The sequence below is a fragment of the Artemia franciscana genome, chromosome 21 (genome assembly GCF_032884065.1).
Source record: "Artemia franciscana chromosome 21, ASM3288406v1, whole genome shotgun sequence".
NCBI classification, from domain to species: domain Eukaryota; kingdom Metazoa; phylum Arthropoda; class Branchiopoda; order Anostraca; family Artemiidae; genus Artemia; species Artemia franciscana.
The window spans coordinates 34075674-34092581 of record NC_088883.1 but is presented as its reverse complement, the minus strand read 5'-3'; the positions used below and the strand labels follow the sequence as shown (position 1 = coordinate 34092581).

At 34.4% G+C, this 16908-nt stretch overlaps 1 protein-coding gene across 2 annotated transcripts in view; it reads right to left on the bottom strand.

The window, feature by feature from the left end:
* Positions 1 to 1751: 1751 nt before the first annotated feature.
* LOC136040976 (MAP kinase-interacting serine/threonine-protein kinase 1-like) overlaps positions 1752 to 16908 on the bottom strand; it is a 73861-nt gene continuing 58704 nt past the window's right edge. For both annotated transcript variants that reach the window (XM_065725450.1, XM_065725451.1), the window contains one exon: positions 1752 to 6527. In XM_065725450.1, coding sequence (XP_065581522.1) covers positions 6275 to 6527 — 253 coding nt within the window. In that variant the 3' untranslated portion in view covers positions 1752 to 6274. The remainder of the gene's footprint in view (positions 6528 to 16908) is intronic.

The window sequence follows — 16908 nt, the reverse complement described above, 5'->3', positions numbered from 1 at the left end:
AGATAAATAATACATTTTGCCAATAACTGTCACTGATCGACATTACCATGTAAGGTATTTGACATTAATACCATTTGAGTTTTTTGAGGTAATTGCCATACCATATGGCCATGCCCTTGATTTGCCAATAGGCCCACTAGGTCCAGGGGTGCAGAAAATTATCGCTGGGTGATTTTAAACAACATAAGAATTTCGCGGCAACTTGTAAACCGTCAAATGTCTCCCAAGAATGCAAGAGTCTAAAAATATACGACTACCCAGGCTCTGGGCTACTATATAGCCCTATCTCTGGAGTGCCAGAGATAATATTTCATTTTGTGTCGTTCGCCAAAACATACATTCTCGTTGCCAATCCCGACGCTTTTAATAAACTTTCCAAAATTTATCTATTTTGAGTCAACATGTAAATTCGATAAATGATGGCTATGGCTGTGATTTTTATATGTTTAGTGCCTCATCTTTCGTTATGAAAAGAACTGCCACTAATCAGCATGACTGTGTAAGGCGTTTGACAATAAAATTGATTTTTTTTTTTTAGGTAATTTCCATACCATGGCATGGCCATGCCCAAGATTTGCCAATAGGCCTACTAGGTCCTGGCCTAGGGGCGCAATAGATTATCACCGAGTGATTTTTTTTTTCTTAGGAAAAACTGGACTTGTTTTTTTTTTATCGTCAAAGCGCCAGGTGCACTTCGCCGCCGTGCTTCCTATTCACAGATAAGTGATTTTAATCACAGGAATTCCATGGCCCCTTATAAACTGTCAGATGTCTCTCAAGAATGGCAGCTGAGGGTTTGGTATCACCTCTCTTGCATTACTTTTGGCTCATCAGTTGAGTTCTAATCAGTGATTCCACTATCCCCAGATTTTCGGAGATTTCTCCCAAAATCTTGCAAAAACGGAGCGGCAAAAAAGCTTGGGCCTAGAAGCGTCACAGCTTTAAATCCAGCCCTGTCCATACTATATCCGGTGCGGAAACTTCGATTTTACCTAAGGGTACTCTCATTAGGCGTTAAAAGGACATACAGGAAAGCAAACTAGAGCGAAAATGGAAAACTTTTCCAACACTGGCTGGAAGACAGAAAAACTGGCAACATTGACTGTCCGTAAGACCAAATTAAAAGCGAAAACTAAAATAGAAGAGGTCCTTTGACAAGTTTCAGTTTTTGTTCTTAATGCATATTGTCCTGTAAAGTATTTTTTTTTCTTGACCAAATCATTCGTAATTTTCCTCTTTTTTTTCTGTGCCTCATTTTTCTTTTTTTTCATTTACCTCATTTTTTCTTCTTTGTTGTCCTTCGATTTTCTTACTTTAACGTTCTTGGCTAATGTTGTCAATGACTTTTCAAATACTTCACAGCCTATGAGCAGTTAAAGCAAGAGAATAAGATGCCTTTAGAAAAATCTGAAAGTATCTTGGTCAAAGGTGTATCCGGGTTTTTTTTTCGGGGGGGGGGGGAACTTTAAAAATTCATCAGAAACTTGTTTGCATGCATTTTCGTTACGTTTCAAAATCGAAAAAAAATCCCGGGAGGTGGGGTTTAAACCCGATAACACCCATCATCTGGATACTGCCTTGTTCTTGAAGAACAATCCAAATATTGAAAAAGAGAAAAAATTAATTTAGTACAGGAAGGTTGGACGAGTTTTAACAGAGAACCCACTGAACCTGAAATCCTGCGACCAATTTATCAACTAAAAAAAATAAAATAAAAATTCTAAAATAGGCGTTTAAAAAAACAAAAATAATTTTTCAGACAGATGTTTATTCTGCAATACATTACAACAGATTCATATCTTCGATCTCACTCCGAAACTAGCAACATAAACCATATAAATAACACACAAGTGATAATAGATGGTACATACTAGTCCAAAGTAGCTTTATAGGGGTGTAAAGGGCATACATAGCCAATAAACTTCTCCCCAACCACGGAACAATCCTCTGTTGTTTCTTTATATTTTTTTTTTGTACTTTTACTTAGCGTAACGAAAAATGTATATAATAAACATACAAATATTTCTTTTTTTTGGTCGGCGAGAGGATTATCACTTTTAGAAACACTTAAAAGATCACTGGCATTACTTGCATACACAAGAATAAATTTCCCACAAAAATAAAATAAAATGTCGGTGGAATTAACCCTAACCTTTCATAATGGTGTACATTAGGTGGATACTTGATGACGTTTCAAAAAAAGCTTAAAGTACCAAGAGCAATGAAGATGAAATCTTAAAAATTTAGAAGAAATCGGGAACTCGAATTGGTAATATTATTTGTAATAGAGGTAATATTGGTAATAGCAGTTATTAGTAATAGAAAGTTGTTCAAAAAGGTAATAAAAAATGGTAATAAAGTTATTAAGAAAGAGAAAAGTGGAAAGAATAGCTAAAACATATGACATCAAACCGTTCATGAAAGTATAGTTTTCAGTTTTTGTTACAAGCAGTCCTGAGATGGATCCAGGGGAGGGGGGATATCTTTACTTCGATGTTCTTGGTACTTGGAGGTTCTTTAACGTGTTGTTTGCAGATATTGTAATATATAATATCTGAAACTGTTACGGATGAGTTTATACTTAAAAAGGAGATTTTCATGAAAATGAAAAAAAAAAGGTATATATATATATATATATATATATATATATATATATATATATATATATATATATATATATATATATATATATATATCCCCATGACGTCCAGTGGTGCCAGTTTATTAATAAGTGGAGGGGGGACAAATCTTTCTTTTTTCAATTGTTTTAAGGAGAATACCTGAAAAGAAGCATTTTTTTTTTTTTTTTAGCTAAAATAGAAAAAAAATTACTATTTCTTAAAGTCTAGGTAGAAGGGGCAAATACACCCCAACCCTCTCCCCCATCGACGCCACTGATGCCATCCATTCTTTCCTTAGTGAACGTAAACACGATCTGGCTTTTCAAAATGGCTTACATTAAACTGATAACAGAAATGCACTTAAACAAGCTTAATAATAAATCATATTCTATACAACGATTTTTTTTTTCGAAGATTATTTCCCCCTTATAATACATTATATTTTTTTTCTTTACATTTACATTTCTACGTACTTAATTAAAATAAATACCAGGTATTGAATTTTCAGTAATCAAACATACGGAATATCACTAAATTTGCACGAAGTGCACATATTATGAAGCTTATAAGCTTTGAGCGTTTTAAAGATATTGTCAAATATTGTGAAGTTCATAATCTTCATTAAGTTCATACACTTCCCATTATGAAATTTATAATCATAAAAGCATTATGAAGTTCATAAACTTTGAGCACTTTTCCTTTAAATTTTCGTTCAGTCAAAAACAATAAATAAAAAAAGTACAAAAAACAGCGGGTTTACAGATGAAAACCCCATTCAAGCATTAACATTTATATCACATTTAATTTACCACCACAGGCAGCAACACGAGGATAATTTCTACGTGGAACAGATTCAGTACTGTCAACTTCACTCATTGTGTCACCCAACAACTCAAACATAAAAAGATTACGCAAAAGAACACGAGTAACGCAGTAAGAGTGGGAACTGGCGCTAGTTTAGACAAAAAACTAGCTTTCCCTGGCATTTAAAAATAATTGTAGAGTTAGTAAAAATAAGGGTAGGAAACAAGTGTCTGATTTCAGTTCATGACAGAAAAGCAATTACAGAGCTTGAAAAAATGCCAAGTGTCGCCAAATACTAGATAGCGTTACAGTTTTATTTTATTGTAGCGGTACTATTTATTTGAAAAAAAAAAAATCTAGCATTAGGCTATACCTGGCATTTAAGAATAATTTGTATAGTTAGTAAAATAAGGGTAGTAAACAAGTGTCTGATTTCAGTTCCTGACAGAAAAGCAATTACAAAGCTTAAAAAAAAATGTCAAAGTGTCGCAAAACGCTAGATAGCGTAACTGTTTTATTTTGTTCGAAACTTTTCCCATCTTCCACTTTTATAAGTTGCCCATACTTTTTTGGCACGTCCTGGATAGGAACATGGTTATTGGCCTTCTTCTCGGCAGAAAAATATGAAATTTTCAATGAGAGATCGAAAGCAATTACAGCTTAAAGACACAAAGGGTTATTTTTAAAATTTAAAATAAATCTAATTTAAATTAAAGCTTAAATTAATTAAATGTAAAAATATAAAAATAGGTTATTTTTTCGTAGCATATATTAAGCATCCTTTGACGAAATTTAAAAAGTTGTTAGGTGACATAATAAATACAAGTTCACACTATAGCCAAATCTTTAAGATAAAAAATAGAATAATAAATAGTTTTGAAGAAATTTACATCGCTAATACTTATGATAGTGTACACGTTGGGCCTTACAGAAGTAGAGTGTAAACAGTTGAAATTTACAAAGATTTATTGTTATATTAATCAATTTATAAATAATTTATAATGTTATTTATTAAGGATTAATGATGTTTTTTAATTATCTATTATTATTTAGAATAGGTCAACAGAAAAGAACAGAATAGTGTTCTCTGACACGCTGTAGGCATTTCTCCTTGAGGTTTTTTTTAGCAATAATTTATTTTTAACTTTATTTAATAAACAGTTTAAGGTACTTATCTGTTATAGCCACACACTCAAGTTCTTCGTCTATGCAGAACCAATTTCTTTCTGTATTTCAGTTTGTACTTGGTAATAAAGGCTTAGCGTGTATTTTATAAGGTGATATACAACAGTTTAAACGTTCCAAGGTTATTAAACTATACAAAATGAAAATATATATTAATGACTTATTTTATTTTTAAATTACTTTGTTATTTTAATTCCTTATTAGACTTATTTTATTTTTGAAATGTTTCATTTTTTAAAATTCTCTGAATTTTCAGCTCAAAATAGTATATGACCTAAAAGCCTGAATGCCCGATAAACATCGCGAGGAATCCATGAGAAAGATAGAAGTCACTGCTTTATACTTTTGTCCTTAAAAGTGTGCTTTGATTCCATGGGTTCAAATATACATTATATATATATATATATATATATATATATATATATATATATATATATATATATATATATATATATATATATATATATATATATGTGGTTTTTGATTTTATTAAACCAATTATTCACTGGGGAAAATATTCATGAGAACAAACCAACTAAGACATTATTTGTATTTTACTCTCCATTTGGCTTCTTACATTAGTTTTCAATTCCACGCTTTCAATTAATAAAAAAAAAGAGCTATAAAATTGGCATTCACCCCATTAGGCATTAATATTTACCTCTTGACTTGATTCAGATCAGTACGACGATAATTTTACATTTAGCATTAGTCCACAAAGGTAGGGAGGAGCCCCCCCCCCATGGATTTCCGAAATACCTATTTTGTTTTATCATTGAAAATGCCTTCTTTGGTACTTTTATCGAAATACTAACAAATAATATCTCCAATTTTCTATGGATTAGATCCACTACCCGAAGGCCCCCAAGACAGGAGGAGCGTAAGGAGTATCAGAGGATTTTTTCAACATTGAGATGGTCAAAACACTTCAGAGCGTTAATGAGGGGACGGGGATTTTCCACAGTACGACCATTTTCCTTGTAACCATTCTAAGAACTAGAATTCTAAAAATACATGGACATTATAGTGACATTTCTTAAAAATGTTGGCAATTAAGTATAATTTTCTAAATTTAAAGCAATTATAAATATTTATTTAAGTTGGAACACGTTGGTTTTATGGCCCTTTAGTGTACAAAATCATGCAAGTAAACAATGTTGGCAGAATTACTTTTGAAAGATAAAACTTCGTTTTATCAAAAAGTGCAATAAATGTATAAAACAACTTATTGCTTGAAACAGGCATATAGGCATTTCAAACACTAAACTGAGAAATACACAATAGCTAGGCTAAGTCAGTAAGAATAAGGGAAATGAAACACAATTTCATGTCTATTTGAACACTCTCCAAACTTATTACTTTTCCACTGACAATGCTATATCAACCAAATTTCAGGCGTTCATTTCAATCACAAATTGTTGGCAAAAATAATATAAAAATTTTAATAAAGAAAAGCAGTATTTTTTCTACTGCATTTTCAAAGGCAGAAAAAATAGTTTGATAAGTGGAGGAATCAAACTGATTATTGAGATACAGAAATCACTTCTTTCTCACTATAAAAAAAAGAGCATACATCGTTTACAAAAGCAACATTTTAAAAATGATAATGATGCCGCCGCATTTTTTCATTTCAAATTATCCTGCTCAGTGGATACTGTAGCCATCTACTCAATGCGTTCAGAGCGGCGACGACAAATGGCAGAGCCAGATGGCGGGGACAGCTGGAACGTCAGCTCTGAACCAGGATCCCCATCAATGCTTCCTGAACTCTCACGGTCGGGGCCAAGTCCAGAGTCTTCGTCATAGATAACCAAACGGGATTCAATGTCTGCATTTAAAGAAAAATGCTGAAGATAGATCCGATTGACTGAAGCTGCACTGTCCACGAAAGCCGATAAATCCATAGCACTGTTGTTTCTGAAATGAAAAAAAAAGAAGATATAATCATTGACTTTTTTTACGCTGGATTTTTTTTGTTGAAAGAATTGTTCCAAAAATAGTGTATTTAACATTTCACAATTCACAAAAATTCATAAAAATTGTGAATTAGCAGAAAAATAATCATATATAAGGAACAAAATTATAATAGGAAAAATAATACCCGCTTAAGGATTTGATCCCTTGTCATTCTGATTCAAAGTTTAATGTGCTAGTGATTGAACTATGGCGACTGAAGATCAAATTACAATGCTGTTGTTTTACTTTTTTTACGCTGGATTTTTTGTTGTTGAAAGAATAGGAATATAAGTCTGCGAAACAAGAATTAGAATACAGAAGGTAATGACAATAGTCAAACATGGTTACGAAACGTTGGCGCTTTGAAGTTTTTGAAGCAGATTTTTTAAATATTTTCCAAAGGAATTGTCTACGAATAGTTTTAGGTGCCCATTTGACCGACCGCATAGAAGATAATAATCTGCAAGAGAAATGGGGTTCAATCAGAGGCTGTTTTAGCGGGGGGAGGACAGAGGTGGCACTTGCCCCCACACTAGAATTTTAGGGGCACAAAATTTCAAATAAATAACGTAACAGTTGTAATTTTATTTTTATTAATAATAAATGAAAACAATAAATGACGCATTTAATAGATGAAATTAATTGATAAATTATCAGTGGTCACTTGCCCCCCCTCCCCACACTAAAATTTTAGGGGCAAAAAATTTCAAATAAATAACGCAACAGTTATAATAGTTTTGTACTAAATTATATTTTGATTAATAATAAATGAATAATAAACGGAAATAATAAATGGCACATTTAATAGATGAAATGAATTGATAAATTATCAAATAAATAATAAAAATAACAAAAAAATAAATCATTAATTAATTAATAAACTGAAAATAAATGTGTTAATAAATGAAAATTTCTAAATTTGGCCTGAAAATTTTTGAAAGACAAGAGGGGGGGAGGTGCTAATCAAGATTTTGTCTACAGCGCAAAAGGGGTCAGAACCACCAGTGGATCCGATCCCACGTTCTAGTGCTATAATGAAAGGAGGGTTAAGATGGTTAGGCCACGTTTAACGGATAAAGAATGAAAGATTGCTAACATTGTGCTTTTCGGCCATAAACTAGGGGCCGATCTAAGAAAAAAAAATCCCCAAATGGGAAGAGGCCATAAAGAAGTATTTAAAGGACATTTCCATTTCATGAGAGGGGTGTGGGGTAAGGAATGAAGCTTTGAATCAGTGTAGAGGAGAAGCGTGTATAGTGATGTTGGCCTCAGACGATTTGGCATTGCCGGGTGTATAAAGAGCATTACGGCTTTACTGAGTTAGAACTTTAAGCGCAATCTCTATAGCTATTATTTTACAAATAAATATTTAATTTTTTTGTAATAAATGATTTAAAATGTATTTACTATAAATCATTTGCTAATGCAAACTAAGTGGTTTGAACATTAATTTCACTGCAGCTTCGAGTTAGCTCATTTCTACACTGACTCAGGAGTTAGCTCGCTTTTGTACCAAGCCAGGACTTGACTCGTTCTTGCACCGGGTCTGAACTCGGCTCTTCATTTCAACAGATTCATTAAAAAACATAAAGAAGCTCACGTCCATGAAATCAACCCCAATGTAACTATATTTTATTTTTTTCTTATTAACGGATTTATCGCAAAAAATTCTTAAGTTGAAAAAAAGTGAAAAAAAAAACAACCAAAAAACGCGGCTATGAATTGAGAAGTTGTCGTTTCTTTAATGAGTGTCAATTTCAACAGCAACGCCATACAATATGATTGGCCAGACAATAATTGTTGGTTTTATTTTAGAAACAAGACCACGAAGTCCAAAGAGCGTTGAAAAATAACCAAAAGAATCGCTATCCATCAGAGATACTGCGACGTTCTAAAATATAAACTGAGAAATAATATCAATTCTGACGATAAACAATTAGCCTACGTCAATTGTCAAACCGAATCGATCATTTTTCCATGACATGTACCACTTATTAATGATTATTTTAATTTCTATCCAAGGTATAATTAGTAATTACTTTCCGATTTTCGTAATTATACCAATTCCTCTTCGTTTTTTAGACGAATCCTATAAACTTACGCGATTTTGACTTATTCTTGTTGAAGCAACTTCATAGAAACAGATCAAGGTCTTTTTTTGGGTTTTCAAATTTCAGAGGAGAACGGGAAAACTAAAAGTTAAATTTTGTCGCTGTCCCCTCTAAACCTCGTATCTACCATTTTCATGCTTCCGAAATAGTTAGCAAAAACCACCTGCTAACTTTACTTTAAATGGAGAATCAGCATGGTAAAATAGACCAGAAGAATAAAAGTGATTGAACATTCCGATACTCCCTTTGAGAGCAGCTCAGTGAATGGCTTCTGGCAGTTATCTCAAAAGTGTCAAAATGTCGGATTCGAGCTGTGACAAGGACGATTTTAAGTTATTTTCTTTCTTTTTTTGCTGTCATTTAACTAACATCAATTGATAGAAACCACAGAGATCTTTACAGATCAGCATTTTCGCAAATAAAATGCTGAATAAACTGGTTTTTACACCTATTTGACATTTGAATGAGTTCATTAAGCATTTTCTCTTACTTTTACCGGTCCGCGACTACAAAACTTTTAAATGTTGTCGACGTGACCTGAGTGTGAGACGGGGTTGGCAATCATATCAGCCTAAGAGCCTATCAAACAAGGTCGTATCTAGGAGGAGGGGTACCGGGTGTTGCACCTCCCATCTCGAAATCTTTGCCTGACTCATAAAAACAGTAAAAAAAAAGCAGTACAAACGACTTTTCATATATTTTGTAAGGTTTTCTTTTGTGACTCAACCCCCCCCCCCAGAAAAAAATCCCAGATACGCCCTTGCTCTCTAGCAACAGACTTAAAATAGGAAATAAAAATGTATCGTACTCTTTCAAGAGGAACAGAAATAAAGACATTCCCCTCAACCCAACATGAAGGTCTAGCTCCAAAAAAACATTTCCTTAAAGGTTCAACCCCCTAGCCATGAAACAAAACAGGATAGATTTACCAAAATGCGGCCCAGTGGCAGTTCAGGCCTTTCTTACGCCTGGAGCAAAATCTTGATTAGCATTCAGTCTACTAACTTTGATTTTCAAGGAATGGTGATGAAGATATGGGAAAAATAAAAATTTCGGACTAAATTTGCTGCCAACTGCGCCCTCTGCTTTATTTTAACAGAAATAAAATTCAAAAACTATAAAATGACTAAACTCATTAAATTACTCTTTGAAATTTTATAGCCCTAATACTTCTCTTCCCGGGGCAAGTACCCCTCCCCCCTGCCCCCTAGTACCACCTCTATCGGTGTAACGCCTAAGGATCATTTCTCAGACAAGGGGCTGCCCACTTTTAGAAATCATATACAACAGGTGGCGCGTGCCAAGCGGAGCGGAACAGCGGCACATATGACATTCCAATATGTACACCATGTAACGGGAAGTGAGAAACCCCTCAATCTGACATTCATGCTTATGATTGTCAAAACCTTTTCCAGAGCTGTTCTGAAGGGAAGAATAAGCAAGGAAAGGTCGGTTAAGTCACATTTTGGTCCTCCTTGTACATTTCTTTGCTGATTCCCCCCTTCAAGAAGAAAACAATTTCTCTCAGGTACAGGGTATGAAGATCAACACGGCAAAAACTAAAGTCATGGATCTAAATATACAGTCGGATCATCAGCTTGTGCTTTACAGACAAGAACTGAAAAAAGTCGATAGCTTCACCTATCTTGGCTTAATAATAGAAACTGGTGGAGGCTGTGACGTAGACGTGCAGAACAGAATCAACGAAGTTCAAGCAATCTTCTCACAACTCCGCTGCCATTTGTAGAACTGGTGGGACATCAGCATGAAGAAAAATTCCTGCCTATAAAGCGGCTGTTAGATGTGTTCTCTTCTATGCAGTGGCCACTGAAAGCGCTTCATATAAATGATTTGGAAGTCTTTGACCACTGCCGTCTACGAAAAACCCTGAGGATTCGGTACTCCGACAGAATGTCAAATGTTGATGTGCGCCACCACTGCTGTAACATCAAACCCGCCGCCACGATTTCAAACAAGGAAGACCATGTTGGCTTGGCCATGTCCTTAGAAGACCCAATGACCACATCCTAAAGCAAGTGCTTCTAGCTGCCCCGTTGCCAGATTTGGCGCGGGCGACCTGGCGGTCAATTGAAGAAGTGGTGAGAAACTAACAAAAACTACCTCGACCCCATTAGCGGACTTCGAAGGTTTAGCATAAAGTGGGATAGTTGCCGGTTCCGGTTTGCTAAAGAGCTGGCACAAGATCGCGACAAATGGGAGTCAACTATACGTAGCCTTCTAGATCCCAGGTGAGGCGTCCTTGTCTGGTCCCGCTACAAGTACAAGTAAGTACGAACACTTACTAATTATACAGAGTAAGATTATTTCTCGGCGACCACTGTTACCAGATATCAATTCAAATTGTGACGAGCACCCTCTCCTAGGCAGCATAAGTGTCGAGTCAACCCTATGACTTGAACCCCATTCAAAAGGGAGCCCTAGATACGGCTCATTAAAAGAGTGATTTACAGCTCTGTACACAGTTAATTGTCGAAAAAATGTTGAAAAATCTGTTGAAGAGAACAGGGATTGTTTCAATTCAACAATAGCAGGAGAAAGTGCGCAGTAAATTTTGTTGTGCCAAAAACGCTTCAAGCACCTCTTCTCGTGCTGAGAAAATGTGATTGACCGGAGAAAGAAGCCAAAAAACCAAGCCACGACTAATTTCTCTGGTTGATAAGCTATTTTTCATGCGTCTCAAGTAAGAGATTCACTTAAGTTCAAAAACCCTAAACAATTCCTCGCCTAACAACAGATATAAATTTATTAAAGCCATCCAAGGTTAAACAAAGGTCATTTTATAAAGTTAGAATTATATCGAAATTCTACAACATTTTTGAAACTGGCCTCTAATGTGTATACCTCTTTCTTGTTCTCTTAGAGTCTGCATAGGGACAAAACTAATACTATTAAAAAATAAGAAGAAAAAAAATCTGGTTGACACCAAAATTCTGACGAGTAGGCTTAACGGTGTAAATCTATTAGATAGTCTTCGACAGGTTTTCAAAACATCGTCTTACTTTATTTCTCTGACGTTGTTTTTCAAAATAGATTTTAATTTAATTCTAAAAAAAAATATACAGGTTAGATTTTGTGACCCTGAAGAAACATTATTTTGAAACTACCATTACGATATCAACGTTACATATAACTATATATATATATATATATATATATATATATATATATATATATATATATATATATATATATATATATATATATATATATATATATATATATATATATATATATATATATATATATATATATATATATATATATATATATATATATATATATATATATATATATAAGTAGGTTGCATTCCTCGAAATAGAACAATTCCCATTGCATTTTTCCCTTTCCGAATTTATTCAACGCCAACAGGGAATTACACTTAAGTTAGTCTACGAAATTAAACTTTTTACAAAATTTAACTTTTTAAGAGTATATTTCAAGGTCATACTTGAAGCCACCTTTAAGGATGGACTATTTCGGAAACCTTCCTGGTGTCATGTAATATTTGAGCTACAAAATTGCTTGTCCCTACCAGCCTCCCTTCCCTGATGAGATAATTACCACAATACAAATACACCGAATTCATAGAGACACACTAGATCAGGGAGGTCCTCATTTCTGTATTTAATTACGCGATAATCAAAATCAGCTACGATTCCTTTTTTAAATAATGAAACAGTATCTTACATATGCGTCATATAGTTCAGTAGAAAGCGTTTCTTAAATGACACCTGAATCCCCCCTCCAGTTGAGAGCAGTAGAACTAAGGTATTCTTAAACCCCTTATATCGACTCAAGATTTTGTTACGAAACCCAGCCAAACTACAGATATGTTTAACCAAACTTCCAACAAGCGAAAAAATTGCGATACAGCGAAAAATTTGCGATACAGCGAAAAAATTGCTCTTCTCCCTAAACAGTATAATAACTCATTTCTGGAAGTTGTCAGATAGACCCTTTTGTTTTGGACATGGCAACATTAAACTGATACGGATATAACTTGAAATATATAAAAAAACAGAATCAGCTGTCGGGCAAACTTTATTCAAAGACAAAAGGTTCCCCTATCCCATTCAGATTCATCTGAATGACTCTTGTTTCAATTGCGTTTTCCGGTATTAGGGTGAATGAGTGCCAATTTTTTTTATTTTTTTTTTTTAGTCGTAAAGGGTTCCCTTAAACGGTTTATTTCTTCAGCCTTTAGAACAACTAAAATTTCGAAAATAATATAAATATTTACGCCTAAAATTGTGTTTTCAAACTCGTCTAAACTGGTTTTGGAACATTTGCCTTACTAGGGAAGGCACACATCTACAAAATAAGGCTTGTAGCTACTAAAACCCAAATATTGCGATTTAACCGAATGAAATAGTAATAATATCTGAGACCAAGAGTTAAAATTAATAAAAATTCTGACAATCAAGTTTAAGTCTCGGAAAATCGTATAGTAATTCACTATTTTCATTTATTAACTGCGTCCTTCACTTTATTTTAATAAAAATAAATATTCATCAATTACAAAATAATCATAATCACTAGATAACAGTAATTGAAATTTTCCGCCTTAAAAAGTTTCTGCACCCAGGGAAGTCCCTCTTTGTCCCTCTCCTAAAACTTCCTCTGGAGTGTCAGTTCGTTCAATACCTGAAATTCGGCAATTCATGTTTGAAATTTTCTCATATAAACAAAAGTCCCATTCAACAGGATTTGGAAACAAATCCGTAGCAATTTTTGCTAAATTTATATAAATATTACATACTTTGTTTTTTGATGTTAGTTATTTAGCGTCAACTAGAAAGAAGATACGTGTAAGTAGCGAATTCGTTTGAAGAAATTGTGTAGGTTAAGTATCAAATTGAAAAATCAGTGGATTGATTTGGAAAACCCCGAACTTTGACAGTCGAGTGGGTATTCTGCGTCACGAAGAATATCTCAATCCTTCAAATTAAATGCTAAGTTTAAGATCGTATGATACAACTTGCCCCCCGCTGTTTTGGTTTAGTTTCCCTTTTAAGTCATATCTGTTTTTCGTATGTCTTATGCTTCGTTCTTTTTTTGTGAGTTTTTGGACTTTTTTTTAGTGTCCCTTTTAATTTGTAGATATATATGTTTATTTCTTGACTTTTTTTGTCCCCTTCCCTTTTTTTCTGACTTATATTTTTTTACTTTTTTTTTACTTGTATTTTTATACATAATTTGATCATTCATTATTATTAGTGTTTTTTGCTTTGTTTGTTTTATTAGTCGACTCCGAAGTCCGAATTCGGTCCCCTGAGGGCTTGTGATAGTGATTTTTTTAAAAAAAATATATTATATCTACCTTAACTAGTAGGTAAAGCGCAGAGCATACATTGCAATAAAAGGATTGTTTTTAATGGAATTCAAGCTAAGGGGCTTGTTAAATATCCCGACCCAACTCAAGAATTTAATCAGTAAGATTTGAGAAAAACCGGTTTGTCTGTCTTTATTCGGAGACAATTAGTTTATTTTCATGAGATAAGTTACTATGTAGGTATTTTTTAATTAAATATTTAACATATAGAGTTGGATAGGTATTTAATATAATGCGTTCTAGGCGTCCTGCTTTCCATAATTTTCTTCTGTAGTTTCTATAACTTTGCTTCTAAGGTATTATATCTTCATCATATTTTGGCTATTTCATTGAATTGAATTTATAACCCGTTATAATACACATTAGGATTAGCCTAACTTCACTCCTTGGGGGAGGGGACGGGATATTTAACAAGTACCCACAATAGCGGTCAGGAAAATACTGAGCAATACTTAGCTAGAAAAAAGTCGTCTTTTAAAGCAACGTGTGCTCTAGGCTTTGCTTACTACCTGTCTCCTCACTGGCGGATCTAAGAAGGTCTGCCCCCCCAGTATTTTTTCTGGTGCCCTTTCCCTCTTTCCCTGTTTTTTTTCTTTTTTCAATAATTTTTCATAGTAAATTTGTCGATTTGGTCAAATATTGGCACCTTTGTCACATTGCCCCCCCTCCCAAGATTTCGCTCATTGGCACCCTTATCACATTGGACCTATCCCCCCCCCAAGATTTTGCTCTATATACGCCCCTATATCTCCTGATTCTTATGTATTTATAGTTATCTGCATGGGTACTTGCGTGTTACAGCGACCACACCGAAGAAGTGAAGATGGGTGAAGCCTAATGAAATATTCAAAATATAATGAAAATATAATAGTATGGTAGCAAAATTATGAAAAACAAAACAGAGAATTATGGAAAGGATACCACCCGGGACGCATTATATTAAATACCTAACCAAACCAACTCTATTTAAATATTTGATTAAATTATACATGCGTAGATACCGCTCATCTTGCTCAAGCTAAGCTGATTATCTCCAAGGGGACAAAGAAAACCGGTTTATTACAGATCAAAAACACAGTGAGTTCGTTATAACATGCAAGTACCATACGCAAAAATAAAAATAATTTACATGTTTCTTCGAACATGACTCCCCCCATATCCCACCTAATCCATTTCAGCATGCGTGACTAAAATCAGGTTCAGACAAATACGTTTAGCAGTAGCCCATAGATATCCGAAGCCCAGTTGCTTAAGAGAACGTAAATCGACGTTGCCTAAGAGAAATGGCTTGACAGGTTTTATCTCTATTCAAATACCTATATCTATTCAAAATATCGATTCCGACACTTAAATCCGACAGATAAATGTAAACCCAAGTATGTAAAAAAAATCTTCCTTTTGAAGGGACGGGGGCTGGGGATCCAAGATGCTCGCATGGAGTTTATGCCAACCAAAAGTAGGTCTACATCAAAATCTTGGGGAGAGGGGGGGCAAGGACCCCCAACCCCTGGGTTTACCCCTGATACCAGCTAGCAATGTAAGGCTATAATTTCCTATGATGATCAAGCTATTGGTGAATGGTTTTTCTCTATTAATTTAATCACTCTATTAATTTTATTTCGAATGTAAGAGATACGATACGATTTTCGTTTTTTTTTAACCAGATACCGAAAAATCGGCAATATTTAGGACACTGAACTATTTTCTTTTTCTTTTTAGTGCCTATTCATTTTTTCTTTTAGTACCAGGTGCGTCGTTTGGTGGGAGGGCAGTTTTCCCATCCATAATGTGGAGAAAAAATTATTATATAGCCCATGCCCCTTGACTATCTGGATATGGATCCCTCTTCCCCCAATAAAATGCTAGAGATTCGCCCTTCTATATTTAACAGCAGCAAGATTCAAAACTTTCATAGTTCAAATATATCTCTTCCAATGAAGGAAGAGTTAGAGATAGACTAACAATTCTATAAATTGATCTGAATGACTTCGCATCAGGGGTCGTAGCTCCAACATTTGTATTGGGGGGGGGGGGGTTCCATATCCGGATCTTCAAGGCACATGGGCTATATAATAATTTTTTATCCACATTATTGGGGGTAGAGCAACTGCCCCCCCCCCAAACGACGCCCCTGCTCTCATCAAAGGTTTGGAAATTTCCCTCAAAATTAGCTGTTTATTAATGCCACATTCAATGTGAGATTCTACTAATACCGGAATTTGGCTAGCGCTATTTTAGGCCAATCAGAATTTTCCTTAGAATATTTCAGTAAATCAGAAATAACAGGGAGAAACTGAATGGCTTAAATAAGCGCAAGCTAAATCGTGGTGTTAGTAAAATCTTACTGTGAATGGGTCTTAACAGAAAAGAATACACTCTTTTTCAAAATTCAAAAGGAATTTACGAAACCCTTGAAAATCAATTCTACTCAGACAGAAAGTGAGTAATTTATTCTACCATGTAGCAAACACCGCGTTTATGACCCTTTAAGGATACCAATTTTGATGCAGTATTTCTAGTAATAAGTTTTTAATATAGCTACTAAAATGTAATATATTCTAAGGAAACACAAGGTTTAAGTCACAATTAGATGGTTGAGTGCATATCACGAGTCAATCACGAGACGGCCACTTTCAAAATCGACTGCTTTTAATATTTTAGGAGACCAATTCCAACTAGGAGACGGAGTTTGGCAGGTAATCCAAAGATATTGTTTCTATGCAAGAGACTTCAGAAAAATTGATTGAAGGCCAAATATTATTTGAACGTTCGGACGTTATTTGACGATTTTCCATTTCTTTTCACTACTAAACCGTGGCGGTTCAGACCCCTCTTGCGCCCGGGAAAAAATATTGATTAACCCCACCTCCCCTGTTTC